The sequence below is a fragment of the Pteropus medius genome, unplaced genomic scaffold (assembly GCF_902729225.1).
Source record: "Pteropus medius unplaced genomic scaffold, Ma_sr-lr_union100, whole genome shotgun sequence".
NCBI classification, from domain to species: domain Eukaryota; kingdom Metazoa; phylum Chordata; class Mammalia; order Chiroptera; family Pteropodidae; genus Pteropus; species Pteropus medius.
Window position 1 is genome coordinate 10,774,563 of NW_024340699.1, and position 16,014 is coordinate 10,790,576.

Here is a 16,014-nt window from a genome sequence, read left to right on the forward strand (position 1 = left end):
CCATGACCTCTGTCTAATCCCAGAACGTTTTCATCACCTCGGAAAGACACCCAGTACCATTGGCCGTCTCTCCCCCTTCTCCTAGATCCTGGCAACCACTGACCTGCTTCCTGTCTCTAGGAGATTGCTTCTTCTCAGCACACATCATCACTTTTAACTCCACAGGAACCCTGTGAATTCGCCACTAGAGAGGGGAGGCCTGGACACCAGACTGCCTGAGACTTAGGACTCCGGTGTCGGCTGTCCAGCTTTAAATCCGAGTTCAGATGCTCACTAGCTGTGTGACCTAGGCAAAGGACTTAACCTCTCTGAGCCTGTGTTTCTTCATCTATATCCTCATATCAAGTAAGCTTGCTATGAGGATTAAATGAATTCCTACATCTAGATGCTGAGCAGTCAGCGCTCCTGGAATGCCAGCTGTTTCTAGTATCATCTCCCCCATGCTGTAGATGAGGACGATCAGGCACAGAGGGTTAAGGGGTGTGGCCACAGCCACACAGCATAGGTGGCTGGGCCCCAAGTCCTGACTTTTCCCATTACACCACGCTGGCCTGGCTGTTCCTCCCCAAAGCTCGGCCCTCCCCATCCTCCTTGAGCCAAGTTACTTCTGAAAAAAACCAAGGCTCTTCGCCAGACAGGAGGGAGGGGAGGGTGGGACCATGAAATCATCTAACTGGAGGGTGTCGCACCCCCATGGGCTGGTCTCTATGCTGACTCTAGGTCCTGCCCTAATTTCTTCCACCTTCCCCCTCTGGGGCGCGGGGGCGGAAGGCAGGACATTTCCAGGACAGCAGGACCCTCCGGCATGTGTGACCTGCCCATCCCGGCCACCCATCAGAGACTCTCTAAAGCCGGCTGAAGCCCTGTCTGTAGACGGCTGGTTCAAGAGGACACTCTGAAGCAGCTGTTTACGTTACAGCAAACCCCCAACTATTACCAATTATTCTTAGTGGGGAAGAAAACCTCACTTTTAAGTTCTGGGAGAAATAAACAGTTGAGTCAGAGCAGGAGAGCCGAGGGAGTACAGGCTTTGGGCCAGAGATCCCCATAATCCCACGCTGGCAAGTGTTCCCAAACGATGTCCCCTCGGGCAAGTCCCATCTGAGCAGAGGGACAACAGATGATAGCTCACTGAGCAAGTGTCACAACAGACACATGAGGGAAGTGCTTTCACTGGTAATGTGCAGATGGGGAAACTGAGGCCCAGAAACATACAGAGGTGACACCAAGCTGAGACCTGAACAGTCAAAACTGAGATTTGAACTAGGTCTGTCTAAACCCGGAAGTCAAGGTCTGAAGCCCTGGGCTATGTTGCAATAGGGAATTCAGTGACACAGTCAACTTCCTCAGGCACTGCCACTTCCCTGTGTGCCTCCAGGGCTTCCTCCCTGTTCTCCTTGAAGCTCCTCCTCTAGCTGATGCTGTACCAATGACCTTACCTCTCTGGCCACAGCTGACAGGCTCAGGGTTGCCTCTGACCCAGGACCCTGGAGACTGGCATTAGCGCCCAGAAACCCTAGTGTGTTGACAACAGGGAAGGACTCACCAACCAGGGATGGAAGGTGCTGTTTGGGGAGTATAGGCTAACAGGTGAACGGAGGAAGCCGGTCTGCAGAGGCTGCTGGGAAAAGGACACAGGCTCGATGGGAGAGCCTATGGCCACAGTGACACTGGCCAGGGAGCTGCCGGGCCTACGGACAGGCGTTCTGTCACTGGCTCTGAGCCCCTGCAAGGCCGGCCGCATTTCTTGCTCTGAGTGCCATGGGGCCCACGTGCCTCCTCCCACCCGTCGGCCCCCATACCTCCCCCTCCTGAGCTAGCTGAGTGGGTGTTTGCTCTGTGGGTGTCCATAACCCCTAGGAGAGCAATCATGCCTGTCACCGTTCTCCGCCCCCTGCGTCCGTTCTTGGAGGTGTCACGTAGGCAGAAAGCCTCTGAAAGCAAAATCCAGGTAGCCCTCCCTATGCAGACTCTCAATGCATGAAAAATCAGTCCAGCGAGTTGCAAAATGTTTATCCGGCATTCTTTCTCTGGACTGAAGACCCGCTGCTGTGGATCTGTATAGACACCCGTCTGTCTGGGTAAGAAGGCGTGGATCTTCCTCATTCTCATACAGGACCACGTTTCCTGCTCTCCTTTCCCCCCAGGGTTCAGCCCTTCCCTCTGTGTCTGCTTCTGCCAAGTCCACTTTAGATAGTATCTTAGCATCTTTAACATACAGCCTCTTTGTTTATTTACATTCTGTACATGTCTGCTGCAGACCAGAAGAAAAACATAATTTGTATGTGCTCCTGTTTGATTTTGTTACATAGTGAACACAAAACATCACTGAGTTCATCACATTTTAAATGCTTAGGTAACTGCTGTCTCGATTGCTTTTGATTGCTTTTCATTACGCATTGGCTCCTGGCAGTTGTTACAAAGGCGTTGGAGATTGTTTTAGTGATATCAGGGAAACCGATCAGGAGCACAACCTTATCTCCCCTCTCCTCCCTCTTTAAAATAATGGCATGCAGGCTCTGAAAATACTCTCCAACATTTTCAGGAACAATTAAGCCTGTACAACCAATACCACCCAACCAGGGAACACGCGAGGTGAAGAAACAGGCTGGTATGCAGAAGATAAGGGCTATCTTTCACTGGTCCAGCAATGCTTATTTTATAACTGATCACGGCTGTTCCCTCCAGGTCTCCATCCCCACCCCAACTCCAGGGGTGCAGCAGGGACCCAGATAAGCCCACCGGCTGTCACATTCCTCAACCATCTTGACGGGCTTAGAGGTGAGCCTATGAAACACAACACCGAGTTTGCTGGAACATCTGGGAAATGACCTTTCACTCTTTCCTGCTGAGTGTGAGCCCGGAGCATTTTGCAACCATGTGGGATCTGAGGATAAAGCCAATGCCATGGAAGCAGGAATACAGAATGGGAGGAAGGAGCTGGTTGGAAGGACACAGTGGGAAACCCTGGATCAAGCCGTCCCTGAAGCCCATAAGGTTTCTTCTCCTAGGACATTCAGTCACACCAGCCAAAAAATTCCCATTTGCGTAAGCCAGTTTGAGTTGGGTTTTTGTCACCACAGCTGGAGCATCCTAACTGCCACCCAGAGGAAAGGAAGATAGTTCAGGATGGAGGCCCCGTGTTGGCCTATGAGGTGGCGTGAGTCCCTTACTGCTTGGCAGGGAGGACCTGTGGGTTCAGGAACGTGTGTAAGTTCCCATCTCCTCCTAAGGACTGTGTTTTCTAAAGAACTTTATTATGTCATAGCGGGCACTCTGACTTCTCATACAGACACACTTGTTTTGAGTTGCTGGCCTTTGGTGACATCAAGGTAAAGCTACTGCCCCACGGAGTAGAGTTCTTTTACCCCAGTGTGGGTGAGCTATCCACATTTGCCTGGCATCCTATGAGGCTGGTGGTGCTCATGGTGGTTTTAAATTCATTCGTTCATTCATTTATTCGCCAAACATGATTGAACAAATCTGTGTCCTTGAATAAAACATTAAGGAGAGAAAGGATGACGAAGATGTGGTCCCGTCCCCAAGAGTCCCAGTCTAGAGAGGAAGACAGACAAGCAGACGACTTCAATGCAGAGTCAGGACAGAGGGACGCACAGAGCTGTTGGGTGCAGAAGAGGTAGCCCTCATGGCTGGGGAACAGAGTCGTCCTAAAGGATGAGAGCCCCGGAAGGCAGCGGGAGTTACCTGAGCCAACGGGTGGGTTAGGAGGGCACGGGAGCGTGTTCTGGGAGAGGAAGGACAGATGCAAAGTCCTAGCAGGAGGGAGCATGGAGCCCTCGGCTACTGGGGCAGACATCTCAGGAGCCGAGCATGGAGGGCAAGGTGAGGCGAGGGAGGTGGGTCTGTCTGCAGAGCTGAACGGCCCCAAGAGTTCTGAACACACTCAACAAACTGAGCTCACCAGCAAACACGACTACTGCTCACAGCACAAGTCCAAAGCCATACACATTTCCAGATCACCCTCCACTCTGGAGCAGTCAAAAGTGGCACCTCTTTTATTTAGAAAATATTGACTATCATAGCACAAAGCAATAAAGCACATGACTTACATCCCAAAAGTGATGGACTTGCTTTGTTTTTTTAAAAAAGCACAGAACGCTCCATAAACTTGCATGTCACCCTCGCACAGGAGCCATGCTAACCTTCTCTGTATCGTTCTAATTCTAGTATATGTGATGCTGAAGTGAGCACATGGATGTCATTTTTAATTCCAGGAAATAAAAAAGAACACCTGTGTCCAACTGTGGGCGAGGGTCTGGCATCTAAAGTCAAAATGGAAAGTAAATCCAATTAAACTCCTTCCCACCCCGAAGCTCACTGGAGGCCCCAAGTCCTTACCTGGAGGTCAAAGAATTTGCTATAGCGCCGATAGATGGCCTCAGTGGAGCCACTGGACCATGTGACCCGGATGATGTAGACCTGCAGAGAGGGACAGAGGAGACAGGAGTTAATACCAAGGGGGCCCCTATATCCTCGGGACTCGGGAGCAAAACACAAGGTTCGGAGTCAGAAAGACGCGGGTTTGAATCTCAGCTCTGCCACTGCCTGGCCGCATGACTCGGGACAGGTTACTTGCTCTCTCTGAGCCTCAGCTTCTTCCTCACCTCTGAGAACTGTGCAAAGGGTTCAATGAGATCCAGTATGGGGAAGTGTGACCACCCCGCTGCTCGTCTCAGGTGGTACCGACAATTAAAAAAAATAGATGTGAAAGCTCTTTGGAAACAGAGAAATGTTATATAAACACTAGGAGCTCACGGGGCACACAGGCAGGGCCCCCTGCCCTCTGCGAGCTGAGGGTCAGCTCAAGAGACAACACATACATGAATGAAGATAAATAACACATAGACATCTCTTATTTTTTGCCCAGTACTGATAAACTATTCTTCTAACCAGAGCACCTTGATTTTGCTCCTAGGAACCCCCTTCCCCACCTCAACACGGTCCCTTGGATACAGAGGTGAGTACTATTCATTACCCGTAGTGACTGTTTGAAAAGGGAGCACATGACCTAAGCCAGGCCAATCAGAGCCGGTAAGAGTCAGCCCTGGGACTTCTGCTCCATCTATCCAGAAAGAGACCCAGAAAACAACATATCAAAGGTCCCCATCAGTGGGGGATGTTCAAACAAACTTTGGATGACCATCTGTCAAGAACAATGCCAACGTGAATTCAAAAACAGGGGAAAAAAAGAAAAGGGCATTAAAGATTTTATTTTTTCTTAAAACCAACAAATGGAAAAAAAAATTCTGCTTACACAATTCATTCTCGATCACTTGTTTATGATTGTCAAAAGCTCTGTGTGTACGGTACAAGGACTCTGCAGTAGGCCTAGTTGGCTTATTTGAATCAACCCCTGAACATAAGCTGATGTCTGCATTTTTAGGCACAGATCTAAATGGGAATTCTTAATGGGAATTGTCCCAGCACGGGCTTTTGCTTTGCCCAGGGTTTGGAGGCTGGTGAAAGAGCATCATACTGGGGTCCAGTGCCCGCCCTGCTGCTGGGTGAGACTCCCAGGTACTCATCTCTCTGGCCACAGTGTCCTTTTCTCTAACACGGGGCAATAACCTACCCTGAGGACTCACCATCATGACATACTTGGGGCCTTGCCCCATGCCTGCCACACACGAGGCGTGCAGAGTGCGTTTCCCCCTGAGAGCAGCTGTCCGGTATTCCTGCTTATCTGGTACCTCCTTTCTCCTTCTTTTGGAAATGGCACCTGATTTCCTTGGAGGACCACCCCTCCCCACCCTATCTTTGTGAGAGGGAGTAGGCACGCATCCCAGGCCTGGCCAACCAGAGTACGGCCTGTCCCTGACCATCCCATGGTTCCCCTGGATCCAGCATCCTGGACAATTCAAGGACACAAGCCCAAACCTTCCCTTTCTGGTTTAAGCCAGTTTGAATTAGTTTCTGATACCTGCGACCAAAGCAATCTCAACACATCAACCTTGGCTTTTAGATTATATCGCAGACCAAGTTAATATCAGTGGCATGAAGAAATGAAAAGCTGACTTCTTCATGGCGGCATATCCACAACAGCCAAAAGGTGGAAATAATCCCAGTGTCCGCTGAAGGATGAACAGATAATCAACATGTGGCATCTACATACAATGGAACATTAATCAGCCTCAAAGAGGAAGGACATTGTGACACGTGCCACAACATAGATGAACCTTGAGGACATTATGCTGAGTGACATAAGCCAGTTGCAAAAACACAAATACTGTATGATTCCATTCATATGAAGTACTTCGAGCCGTCAGTTCATGGAGGCATCAAGCAGAACGGTGGTCACCAGAGGCTGGTGGAGGAGGATAGGGAGTTAGTGTTTACTGAGTATGGAGTTTCAGTTTGGGACGATGAAGCAAAGCTCTGGAGATGGATGGTTGCTCAACAGTGTGAATGTGCTTATCGCCACTGAAATGTACACTGACAAGTGGTTGAAATGGTAAAATTTGTTATGCAAACTTTATCACAATTTAAAAAAAAATAATAATTTTTAAAAGAAGCAGATTTTCTGCAGAGATTTACATACTCCCTTGTCGTGTTCCCCCAGAAATGACACTAAAACTTTCTTCATGGGACAGCCCTCGAAACACATGCTGTGTATCTGAGAAAGGATTTATATTCAGAATTTAGGGAAAAATTCTCAAAACTCAAGAGTAAACAAACAAACGACCCAATTACAAGATGGACAAAATGTGTGAACAGACAAAATATGTGAACAGACACTTTGTCAGAGAGGATACACGGATGGCAAATAGGTACGGAAAGAAGCTCGACATCATCAGCCATTAGAGAAAGGCAAATTGAAGCCATGATGATATCACCATGCACCTGTTAGAATAATTAAAATAAAAATACTGACAAAAGTACGTGCTGGGAAAAATGTGGGGCCACCGAGACTCATACGTGGCCGGTGGGAAGCCGAGATGGCACAGCCATTCTGGAAAGGTCCTTGATGGACACCGAAGCTCTGGGTGAAAGGCTATTGGGGAACAGGAGAGTCACACGATGTGAAAGGTTATCACCCCGCAATTACATTCCCAGCAAAGGGAAAAATGTACCTTTTCAGTGGAGAGATCTGGTGGTCACAACTGTAACCAAGTTGTGACCTAGCATCACCAAGAGAGGGAGAACCAGACATCGTGTGGCCTCTGAGCTGATGCAATACGAAATACACAAAATCTTCTGGCAAGTACTGTTGCCAAGATGTTTAACCTGAATCTCAAGCCTCCTGACCTAAGTTCCACTTTATAGGAAATACAAGCGATAGAGGAATAAGCTAAATGACACCAGAAAGAAACAATCGGACAAATCCAGAATGTGGGCTGTTTTACATATCTACTAAGAGGGCATAGCTCAAAGGTTACTTCCTCCAGAAAGCCCTCCCTGACTGCTCCCTTCCCATCAATATTAGGTTGAGTCTCCCTGCTGCATGTCTCCTTGGCACCTATTTCCCCATCACGGTCAATTATACTTTACTGCAGCTGCCTGAGTGTCTGCTTTCCCACTAGGCTCTAAGTTTCCTAAGAGAAGGGACCGTGCCTGCCTTGTTCACCCAGTGCTGTATGTCCAGCACCAAGCACAATGGAAAAACCTGTGCTTGGTAAATAAACGAGGAAGAAATCCAGACGCCAGGAGGTCAAGCCCTCACAGATGGGAGTGCCTATCCAAGGCAGGCCTGAGGTGTGTGGGAAGGGAAACTGGCTGTGTCTCTCAGGTCATCCCAGCCCCGTGCCTGTCCTCTCTGGCCACTGTCCGGCTCCACCACAAGCCCCGCACCCCTGCCCAGAGCAGCAAGTCTCAGGGAGCAGCTGGGACACCCTCTCTCTGGGAATGAGGAAGCACAGAGACCACACTGATGTCTGACGGCCACGGAGCGTTCTTTCCTGCTCCGCCACAGGAAGCTTAGAACAGGAAATTAGTGACCATCAAAACCTCTTCTTACACAACCTCAGCAGCAGGGCCTACGTGATTCACAAAGGCCAGACTCTCCAGGCCCAAGTTTTCCACCTAGTGTCAGAAGTCCTGGGTTTCTTCACTTCCTGTAAGTCACTGAGGACATGGACGGGTGGCGAGGGAAGGGCTGCGGGGTGGGGTTGAGCTGTGCCGGGGTGTTTGGGCTAGAGGTGGGCATACAGCGGGGCCTTGGTCTCTCCCAAATCCCACAAGCCTGCAGGCCTGGGGAACACTTGCCACGTTTTCCTAGCAAAGGATGGAGGCTCAGAAGTGCAGTGACTGGCCTGAGGTCACAAGTTATGAAGTGCAGGGGACTCTGACTCAGGTTACTTCCAACACTGCCCACCTTGCTGCACTGGGGGGGTCATGCCTCTGCCCCAACTGCTGGGCTAATGCTGGACCGGGGGCCAGTGGGGAGATGTGGTTCTCTGTGATGTGAACTGGTCTGAGTGCCTGCCAGGGGGCTATGGAGTGCTGGGGTTGAGTGCCTGACGGGGGGCTGTGGAGTGCTGGGGCCTGCATTCTGCTTCCCTCTCAACTAGCTGTATGGTCTTGGGAAAGCGGCCTCACCTCTCTGCAACTCAGTTTCCTCCTCTGTTAAAAAACACGGATTATAACAGTATCCACCTCAGAGTTGGGGAGACAATTAAATGAGAACATGCATGCAGAGTGCTTAGCACGTGTCTGGCACCTGATAAGTGTTCCATAAAGAGAAGTTATCATCATTATCATAATCACTGTGAACTAAACACAGGGACACAAAGCTGAGAGAGACCTTGTCTCTGCTCACTGCCTCTACAGATGAGCCTTCCACAGCCACCCACTTGTCCCCACCACCACTGTCTCCCCAGGGCCTGCCTTTCTGGATGCGGAGGGATGGCCCCTCTGCAGCCCAGCTCACCTGAGCTTGGGGCACAGGTCCCCTAGCTGCTGGATGAGTCAGGGTCCTGCCCTCTCCCCATGGGTGTCTGTGGAGAAGGCACCCTCACCTCCCACCCTCAGCCTCCAGACTCAGCCTGAGCAGCGGGGGACTCCGTGTCTGGCCCCAAAGAAGCTGCTTTTCTTCAACTTAGACTGCTTTCAGAGGACAGAAAAGAAGCCCTCTGGCAGATACCAAGAGCTCATCTGCAGCCCCCGCACTTGAGGAACGCCACCTGTCCTGCCTGTCCCACGGCCACAGCTGACTGGCCCAGGGACAGCTGCCTGATCCAGGCCAGGCCCATCGGGTTCTCTCTCAGGAATCTGGACTCAGACCCGGGCATGTTGGTTCCACCCCGAGCCACCTCCACAGTCTATGAGACATTTGGTCTGCAGAGAGGCAGGGAGAGCTCTGCCTGGCTCCTGCCAGAACTCCAGTTCTGCTTCCAGGGCCAGCCCGTCTGCTCATGGCTTCTATAACGCACAGCAGGGAGCTGGGCCTTCCCATTAACTCTCCTTTCGGTGTGAAGAGGGTTTTTGCGCAACTAAAAAAATTCTATGATATACAGGGGGGACATTCGGGCACTGTGTAGGTAAAAAGAAAAGGCTGATACCATGTAATCTCAATCTCAGAAAAATTATACATTGTATATAAATGTAAATGTGTGTATGTATGTATCATTTGTGGTAGACACATTCTATAAAGTCACAATGAACACTGACTGAGCGAACATTAGACCACTGCTTCTAGGGCAAATAGAGGGTTAGGGTCCTGTGAGCCCCTGGCCACAACACTTTTGAAAACCAATCAATACATACACAGCCTTGTGAGTTTCTGTTTAAGGACAACTCACTTAATGTATGTGGCTAAATTATTAACACTGAACTCATGGCCAATGGCACTATAACTCATGCATGAATGAAGCTCATTTAACACACGTATTTTCTCCAAAAGGCACACCCCAGCCCTCCTCAGTTAGGAACAGACAGCACTTCACCCTCTTTTCCCTTAGAAGGTCCCACCCAGCCCAACGGGGTGGAGGCTGCCAGTGCCTGGAGGGCTCCCATTAAGCACAGTGGGTCCCACTTCTAATTGACAACAGCCAAGGGGTCAGTTCATCCACAAATAAAGATTTAAACCCAAACAAAGCTTAGAGGCCCTTGCAAAATGCCAGGAGCCAGGCCTGGGCAAAGCTAAGCAATGGGCCACCCGAGGGTTCCACGCACCCCCAGCAGCCCTGGTTAAGTGACATGCCCTGTGCCTGCGGACCCATAGGCCCAGATCTCTGCCCGTGGCCACAGCCCCAGAATTCTACAGATACGCCCATCCCCAGAGCCGGAGGATATGACACAGCTGCTGACTGAGGCCTCAAAAGCACTGTGATCTCACAAGCTTTCATCATGTGAACTTGAAAACATGAGAAGGTGTTTTTGCTCATGAATAAAATCTCTGAGGCTCAGGGGAATGTCTTCCAACCTCACTTTGCTTTGCAAATCTATGTCTTGGAGCTGAAATTCCCAGCTGGTATTAATTAGAAGGGGTGGGGCTGTCACACGGGTCACGCTTTAAGGTGGCCAGAGCTTTTGATTTTTGGAGAGGGTTTGGGAGGAGGGGTGGGAAAGGGTCTGGTCTGAAGGCTTTTCAAGGTGATAGTCTTTCCTTAATCACTGTGTCTCTAGGAATGCAAGAGCTGATTTTCAGTGATACGGGACTCAGCTCTGAAATGTAGGAATCTCACAGTGAGAAAGTCTCTGCCAGTCCCTCTGCACCCTGGCTGGCTCAGGAAGGTGCCAAGAATGGCTTTTCAACACCTTCTCCACCACTTGCTGGTCTCTTTTCTCGAAGAAAAGACAGAAGACCTCAGGGCAGGCAACACGAGCCTGGAAGGACTTTAACACATCGATTTTCTTTTTCCTTTGTATTTAGTTTCCTTCTATTTTTAGCAAGGGCTATTGGTTTTCCATGTATGGCAGGCAGCTCAAGTTTCCCTTTAAAAAATAATTTAAGTGAAAAAGTGAGACCATTTACAGAAAAATACCGAATTCAGAATATATAGCACAGTGTTTTGCAGAGCTGCCAAACGTGATGGTGCTGGGGGGAGGCTCGGGAAGGAGGGCGGTGCTTTTTGGTGGAATTCTTTGCCATTCTCATGCTGTCTGGACTTCTGTCATTTACAGGCCAATGAGCCCACAGCGTGTCTCGAATTGGAAGCCCTCTCCTGGCTGGTGGGCAGCCTGCAGTGACCTGGGAGATGGAAGAAAACATCTAAAGATGGGGCACAGTGGGGCTGGGGCTTTTTTCCTGCAGGGCCTGTGAGAAAAGACGGTCAGCAAGAGAGTTCTGGGATCCATTAGCAATGTCTGTCCTGGGCACCGGAGCGGCAGGATGTGTGTACTTCATACCCTGCATCCCTGATCTAGATCAAGCCCTCCATTTTCCAAGTGGGGATGAGGAGGGGCTGAGAGGTGTGGTGATTTGTTCAGTTATATTCTCAGCTGTGAACTCTTCCTACTTCCACGACAGTGTCCACATTTCCTTGCGAGAGCCTCCTGCCCCTCTGGGCCTCCTGCACAATGACTGACCCAGATGCCTTTATATCTGGAGAGTTCTTCAATATGATTAGGCTGGCAGTCAAACTGGCCTGCGCAAAGCCCCAGGATCATGGTGAGGAGGCTGAGTCTCTGGGCTCCCTACCCTGGTTTCCACTAGGCAGAGCCACTTTGAGTTCTTCTCAAATGTAGAAGCAGCCTGCAGACCTGATCGTGGGTCCCTGCCACCCCAAGGCGGCCATCAGTGGAGACTTCAGACCTGGCCTGGACTCCTCCATTGCCCGCAGCCCTCCTTGGCCTCCACAGGCTGACAGCAGGGGGTCCTAAGACTTTAAAATATTTGCAAACCCTGCTCTAGACCACCGTTTCTTTTATAGTTGGAATTCTGAGGTCAGAGAGGGAAAGGAACTTGCTAAGGCCAAGCGGCAAGCAGGGAGGAGAGACGGAAGGAGACCTGAGAAATGGCAGAGCCCTTGTTAGGTGTTGACAGGAAAAGTTCTCAGCAGCACACTGAGGGGCTAGGCTTCTGCTCACAGGCCACGCAGTTTCTTAGCCCAGGACAACTAAAACTATCCCATCCTGCAGCCAAAGCAATGTAAATACAACAGCGCATGGAGCCCTCAAGTAAGCAATAGTATAGTTTCAAGAGCCGGATGAGCCCACTTTCTGCAGAGGATGCTCCCAGGAACACATCAGAGGGTGCCCAGGTGTCTACAGACCTCAGTTAAAAAGAACTCTGAAAGATGGGTGCCATTCCGGTCAGGTCCCCACACTGGTTGGGTTTCTGGGTTGGCGGATCCTGGAGCAGCCTGGTAATGACTGGCTGGGCTCCAGATCACCTGACAATATGCTGCTCCGGCCCAAGGTGGAGGAGCACAGTCTGGGGGTCACGGGGGGGTGGGGGTGGGGGCTGGAGGGAGGAGAGCTCGAGTTGAGAGCACCGGCCGCTAGATGGGCTTGGCAGGCTCCACTAATGGAAACATAAATCTGCTGCTCCCTAGGGAGCCCGTGGGCCCCCTTCGGTTCCGACCTGTCGGCTCTCCCCAGCTGTCGGCCCAGCATCTGGCCTACGTGGGTCGGCACTGCCAGCCTCACCTGGAATCGAAGCTCCCTGCTCTGCTTGATTTCCCACCACCGCAGGCGGGCATCGCCGCCAGAAGTGCTGGAGAGCACGTGCGTGTCTTTCTACAGAAAGTTCATTAAACTTATTCTCAGAAAAAATGCTGCCCAGTGTCACGATGCCTTTGAGACCTCGGAGGGAATCGTGGGGATGTCACAGTGAGGCGGGGCTAAGGTGAGGGAGGGCCGCAGATGGAATCAGCCACGGTGCTGGGGAGGGGAGGTGACGCTGGTCCTGTGCTGGGCACTTGAGGACAGTCTGCAGCACTCAAGAAATGCCTGCCAAGAAGGTGGGGCCGCCCTCGGGGTAGAGGGGAGATCCGGGCACAGAACAGTGCCCGAGCTCATGCATTTGGGAAGCGGGTGGCATTAGACTCAATCCCAGCCTCTTCAGCCTCTAGGGTCCCGTCATCTTCTCCCAGCTCCCCAAGGCCAGAGCTTTCCTGTCCCTACATCGGCGTCAGGAACCACCAAGCTCAGGCGCCACGGCGAGTGACACAGTGGGGGGTGGCCGGCTGCCAATTTTTGTTTCCAATCTTTTCAATTAAGTGAATGCTTGCAATGGGGCCCAAACACAAGTGCTTGTGCTATTAGGGCCAGACAAGCGCTGTGTTCTGACTGCTCCTCGTCCGTGGGGACGCAGCGACTGAGCAGGTGGACCGTGGAACTGAGGGTCTCTGACTGCACCTGTGTGCAGAGGGGTGCCAGGCTGGGAGGTGGGAGGAAGGGGTGCTCTCTCCAAAGTGAAAATCTAATCGTGTCTCTGTCCTCCACTTGGAACACTTCAGCTCATTCATTCATTCATTCATTCATCCATTCCGCCGACGCAGAACACCTACTGTGTACCACGACCCCACCTTCCCAGGGATTGGGGATTTGGCTGCAGACAAGGGAGACAGAAGCCCTGCCCCTCTGGAGCTTTCGGCCTGGTCAGGGAAGACAACGAAGGCACACGGTGGGGTTAGGGGACCTCCTCCCGCTCCAGCCCGGCTGGGCTGTCCCTCCCTCCCGTCCCTGCACACGCCACTGCTCTGGCGGGGACATCGCTTCCTTAGCGATGCTTCATTTCTCGAGTGTCATCTTACGTGGCTCTCAGCACGCATTCCTCAGCACGCTGTTCTATTTAGGTGACTGTCACCCCACTCCCTTGGGAGCCCTCAAGGGGCAGGGGCCAGGTTTGTGGAGTCTGCTACAGTCTTCCCAGTGCCTGGTGACACTGGCTCTCAGGAAATGTCTGGTGGAAGACAAGCAGGCAGATGGACAAAAAGCCAAGACAGGGCCACACAGAAGTCGAGGTGACCTCATTCGAGGCTCTGTGTGTCTGGAGAGTAACAATGCTATCGAAATGGCTGAATGAACAGCTCCGCAGCCAAGGGTCCTAGAAACAGAACCGGCTTTGTGACAGAAGAGAATGCGGGCACGGGGCCTGACCCTGAGAGAGAAGTCCACATTTTATATACTCTAGGGCTTCTCCGAACAGGCAATGGAGAAACAGGACAGCCCAGGAGCAATTTCAACTCCAAGCGGAAGCATCATGCCCTTGCATTAAGAGTCAGGCCCAGCCCCAGGAAATTCTTTGGGGGTGACGGAACTGTTATGCCTGCACCCCATGCCTGCCTGTGGTTCCAAGAGCCCACCCATGCATAAAAACTCATAGAATGCCAAACCAAAAAAGGGAATTTTCCTGCACACATGTAAATTAAGAATTATAAATAACAGTCACGCCTTAATGTCATTACAAAAAAAAAAAAAAAGCCACTGACTTTCTAATTTATTTTTTAGGCACTGGCTTTGGAGTAGCCGGGTATGACTCTCAGCTCTATAGCATGAAGCTGCTGTGTGACTCTCCAGGTGACCTCATGGCTTTGAGCCCCCATTTTACCATCTGTAAAATGGGTGAGAATTAACAGTATGTACTTTCTAGGATTGGCTGAGGATTAAATGAGCTAATGCACAATGGGTCCTCAGCACGATGCCCGACTCCAGGTAGCTGGCAGAGCTCTCGCTGATAAGCCCATTACAGAGATGAGGCACTGGAGGCTCTGGCAGAGTCTGTCTCCCCGGCCGACTCAGATCTTCTGAGGTAAGCTGTTAGCAGGCAGTCAAAAACACCACTCCGTGAAATCTGATCACAGCCCCCTCCTCATGTGCCCACACACACAGAGCTTCCCATCCTTGGGGCGGGAGTCTCATCCTGACAGCGGGCAGCAGGAACCGCTTCCAGGGCAGGCTGGGCCGAACATCTCCATTCCTCTAGACCAGGATGCAGAACCAGTGGAAACACTCGCTGGTCCAAGCGTGCAGCTCCAGCCTGGGCCTCTGGCTGCCAGCACACGGCCTCGCACACATCTGGCCCAAAGCGGCATGGGGAACTTGCCAATGGCAAGCAGAGGCGCTGGCAGCTGGAGCCCAGGCTCGGCTGAAACCAACCTGAAGGCTAGCTTTCTAGGAAAGCCTCCAGGGCCGGCACGTAGGGCTTGTGGAGATCTCCAAGGCTGCCAGGTCTCCAAGGAGCCCAGGGCAACGCAGGAAACAGAACTGAGAGATTTCGAGTCAGGGCTTCGCCTGTGTTAACAGGGCTGCCTAGAGAGAACTGGGCAGCCAACAAGAGCACCCACTATGTGCAAGGCAGGAGGGATAATTCTGCCAAATTAATGAAAAAGAATCAAAATGGACCACACTGATTGGACTGATTGGGCACTACGCTAAGTACTTCATTTATGTTATGTCATGGGATCTGGAGACGCAGAAAGGGTAGCTAGGTCCCTTACCCATGGTCACACAGGCAGCATGCAACAGAGCCAAGATCTACCCCAGCTGTGACATGGTGGGAAAAGCCCAGATGGGTCTCAATTCACACCAAAAGGGCCCAGCACAGTGCCTGGCGCATGGTACGTACTCAAGGGAGATGTTAGTTGAATTCTCTCATAGGCTACAGGTCCCCTAAGAGGCACTTTATAGCTGCTGAGGGAGCACAAAGATGACAGGGGCTAATTCTGTCGGTGGAGCTCGGAGAGGCTTACCAGATGAAGAAAAACAGTTGCTCTGGATCTTGAGGGATGGGTAGGAAGTTCTCCAGCTGAAGACCAACACCTAAGGAGCACCTGCTGCGGGATCCCCAGATTCTGCTCTCAGAAAACCCTACAGACTGCGGCTTATTATCCATCCCATATCACAGTATAGAAAACTGACGTTATGCGAGGTTAGGTCACCGGCCCAGAGCCACACAACTGGTTAAGAAAGACACCAGAATTCAAACCCAAGTTTTTTGGTTGCCTATGCCCAACCAAGAAAACAAATGAGTCATGTGGCCCATAAGCAGCTGTGATCATTTCCCCCTTGCTTCCGAGAATGGCACAGCTCAGTTCGAATCCCGCCTCCACCACTTACCAGCCAGGTGACTTTGGGCAATAGCTCTGTTTTGCAAAGTGAATGAGGCCA

The 16,014-nt window shown here is 51.3% G+C and overlaps 1 protein-coding gene and 1 non-coding gene across 2 annotated transcripts in view; both read right to left on the reverse strand.

Moving 5' to 3' along the window:
* SH3PXD2B (SH3 and PX domains 2B) overlaps positions 1 to 16,014 on the reverse strand; it is an 82,329-nt gene that overhangs the window by 52,325 nt on the left and 13,990 nt on the right. The window contains exon 2 of the mRNA XM_039876357.1: positions 4,360 to 4,440. Coding sequence (XP_039732291.1) covers positions 4,360 to 4,440 — 81 coding nt within the window. The remainder of the gene's footprint in view (positions 1 to 4,359; positions 4,441 to 16,014) is intronic.
* On the reverse strand, positions 4,106 to 4,212 carry LOC120617028 (U6 spliceosomal RNA). The gene has a single exon (XR_005656753.1). It is a non-coding gene; the product is annotated as a U6 spliceosomal RNA (small nuclear RNA).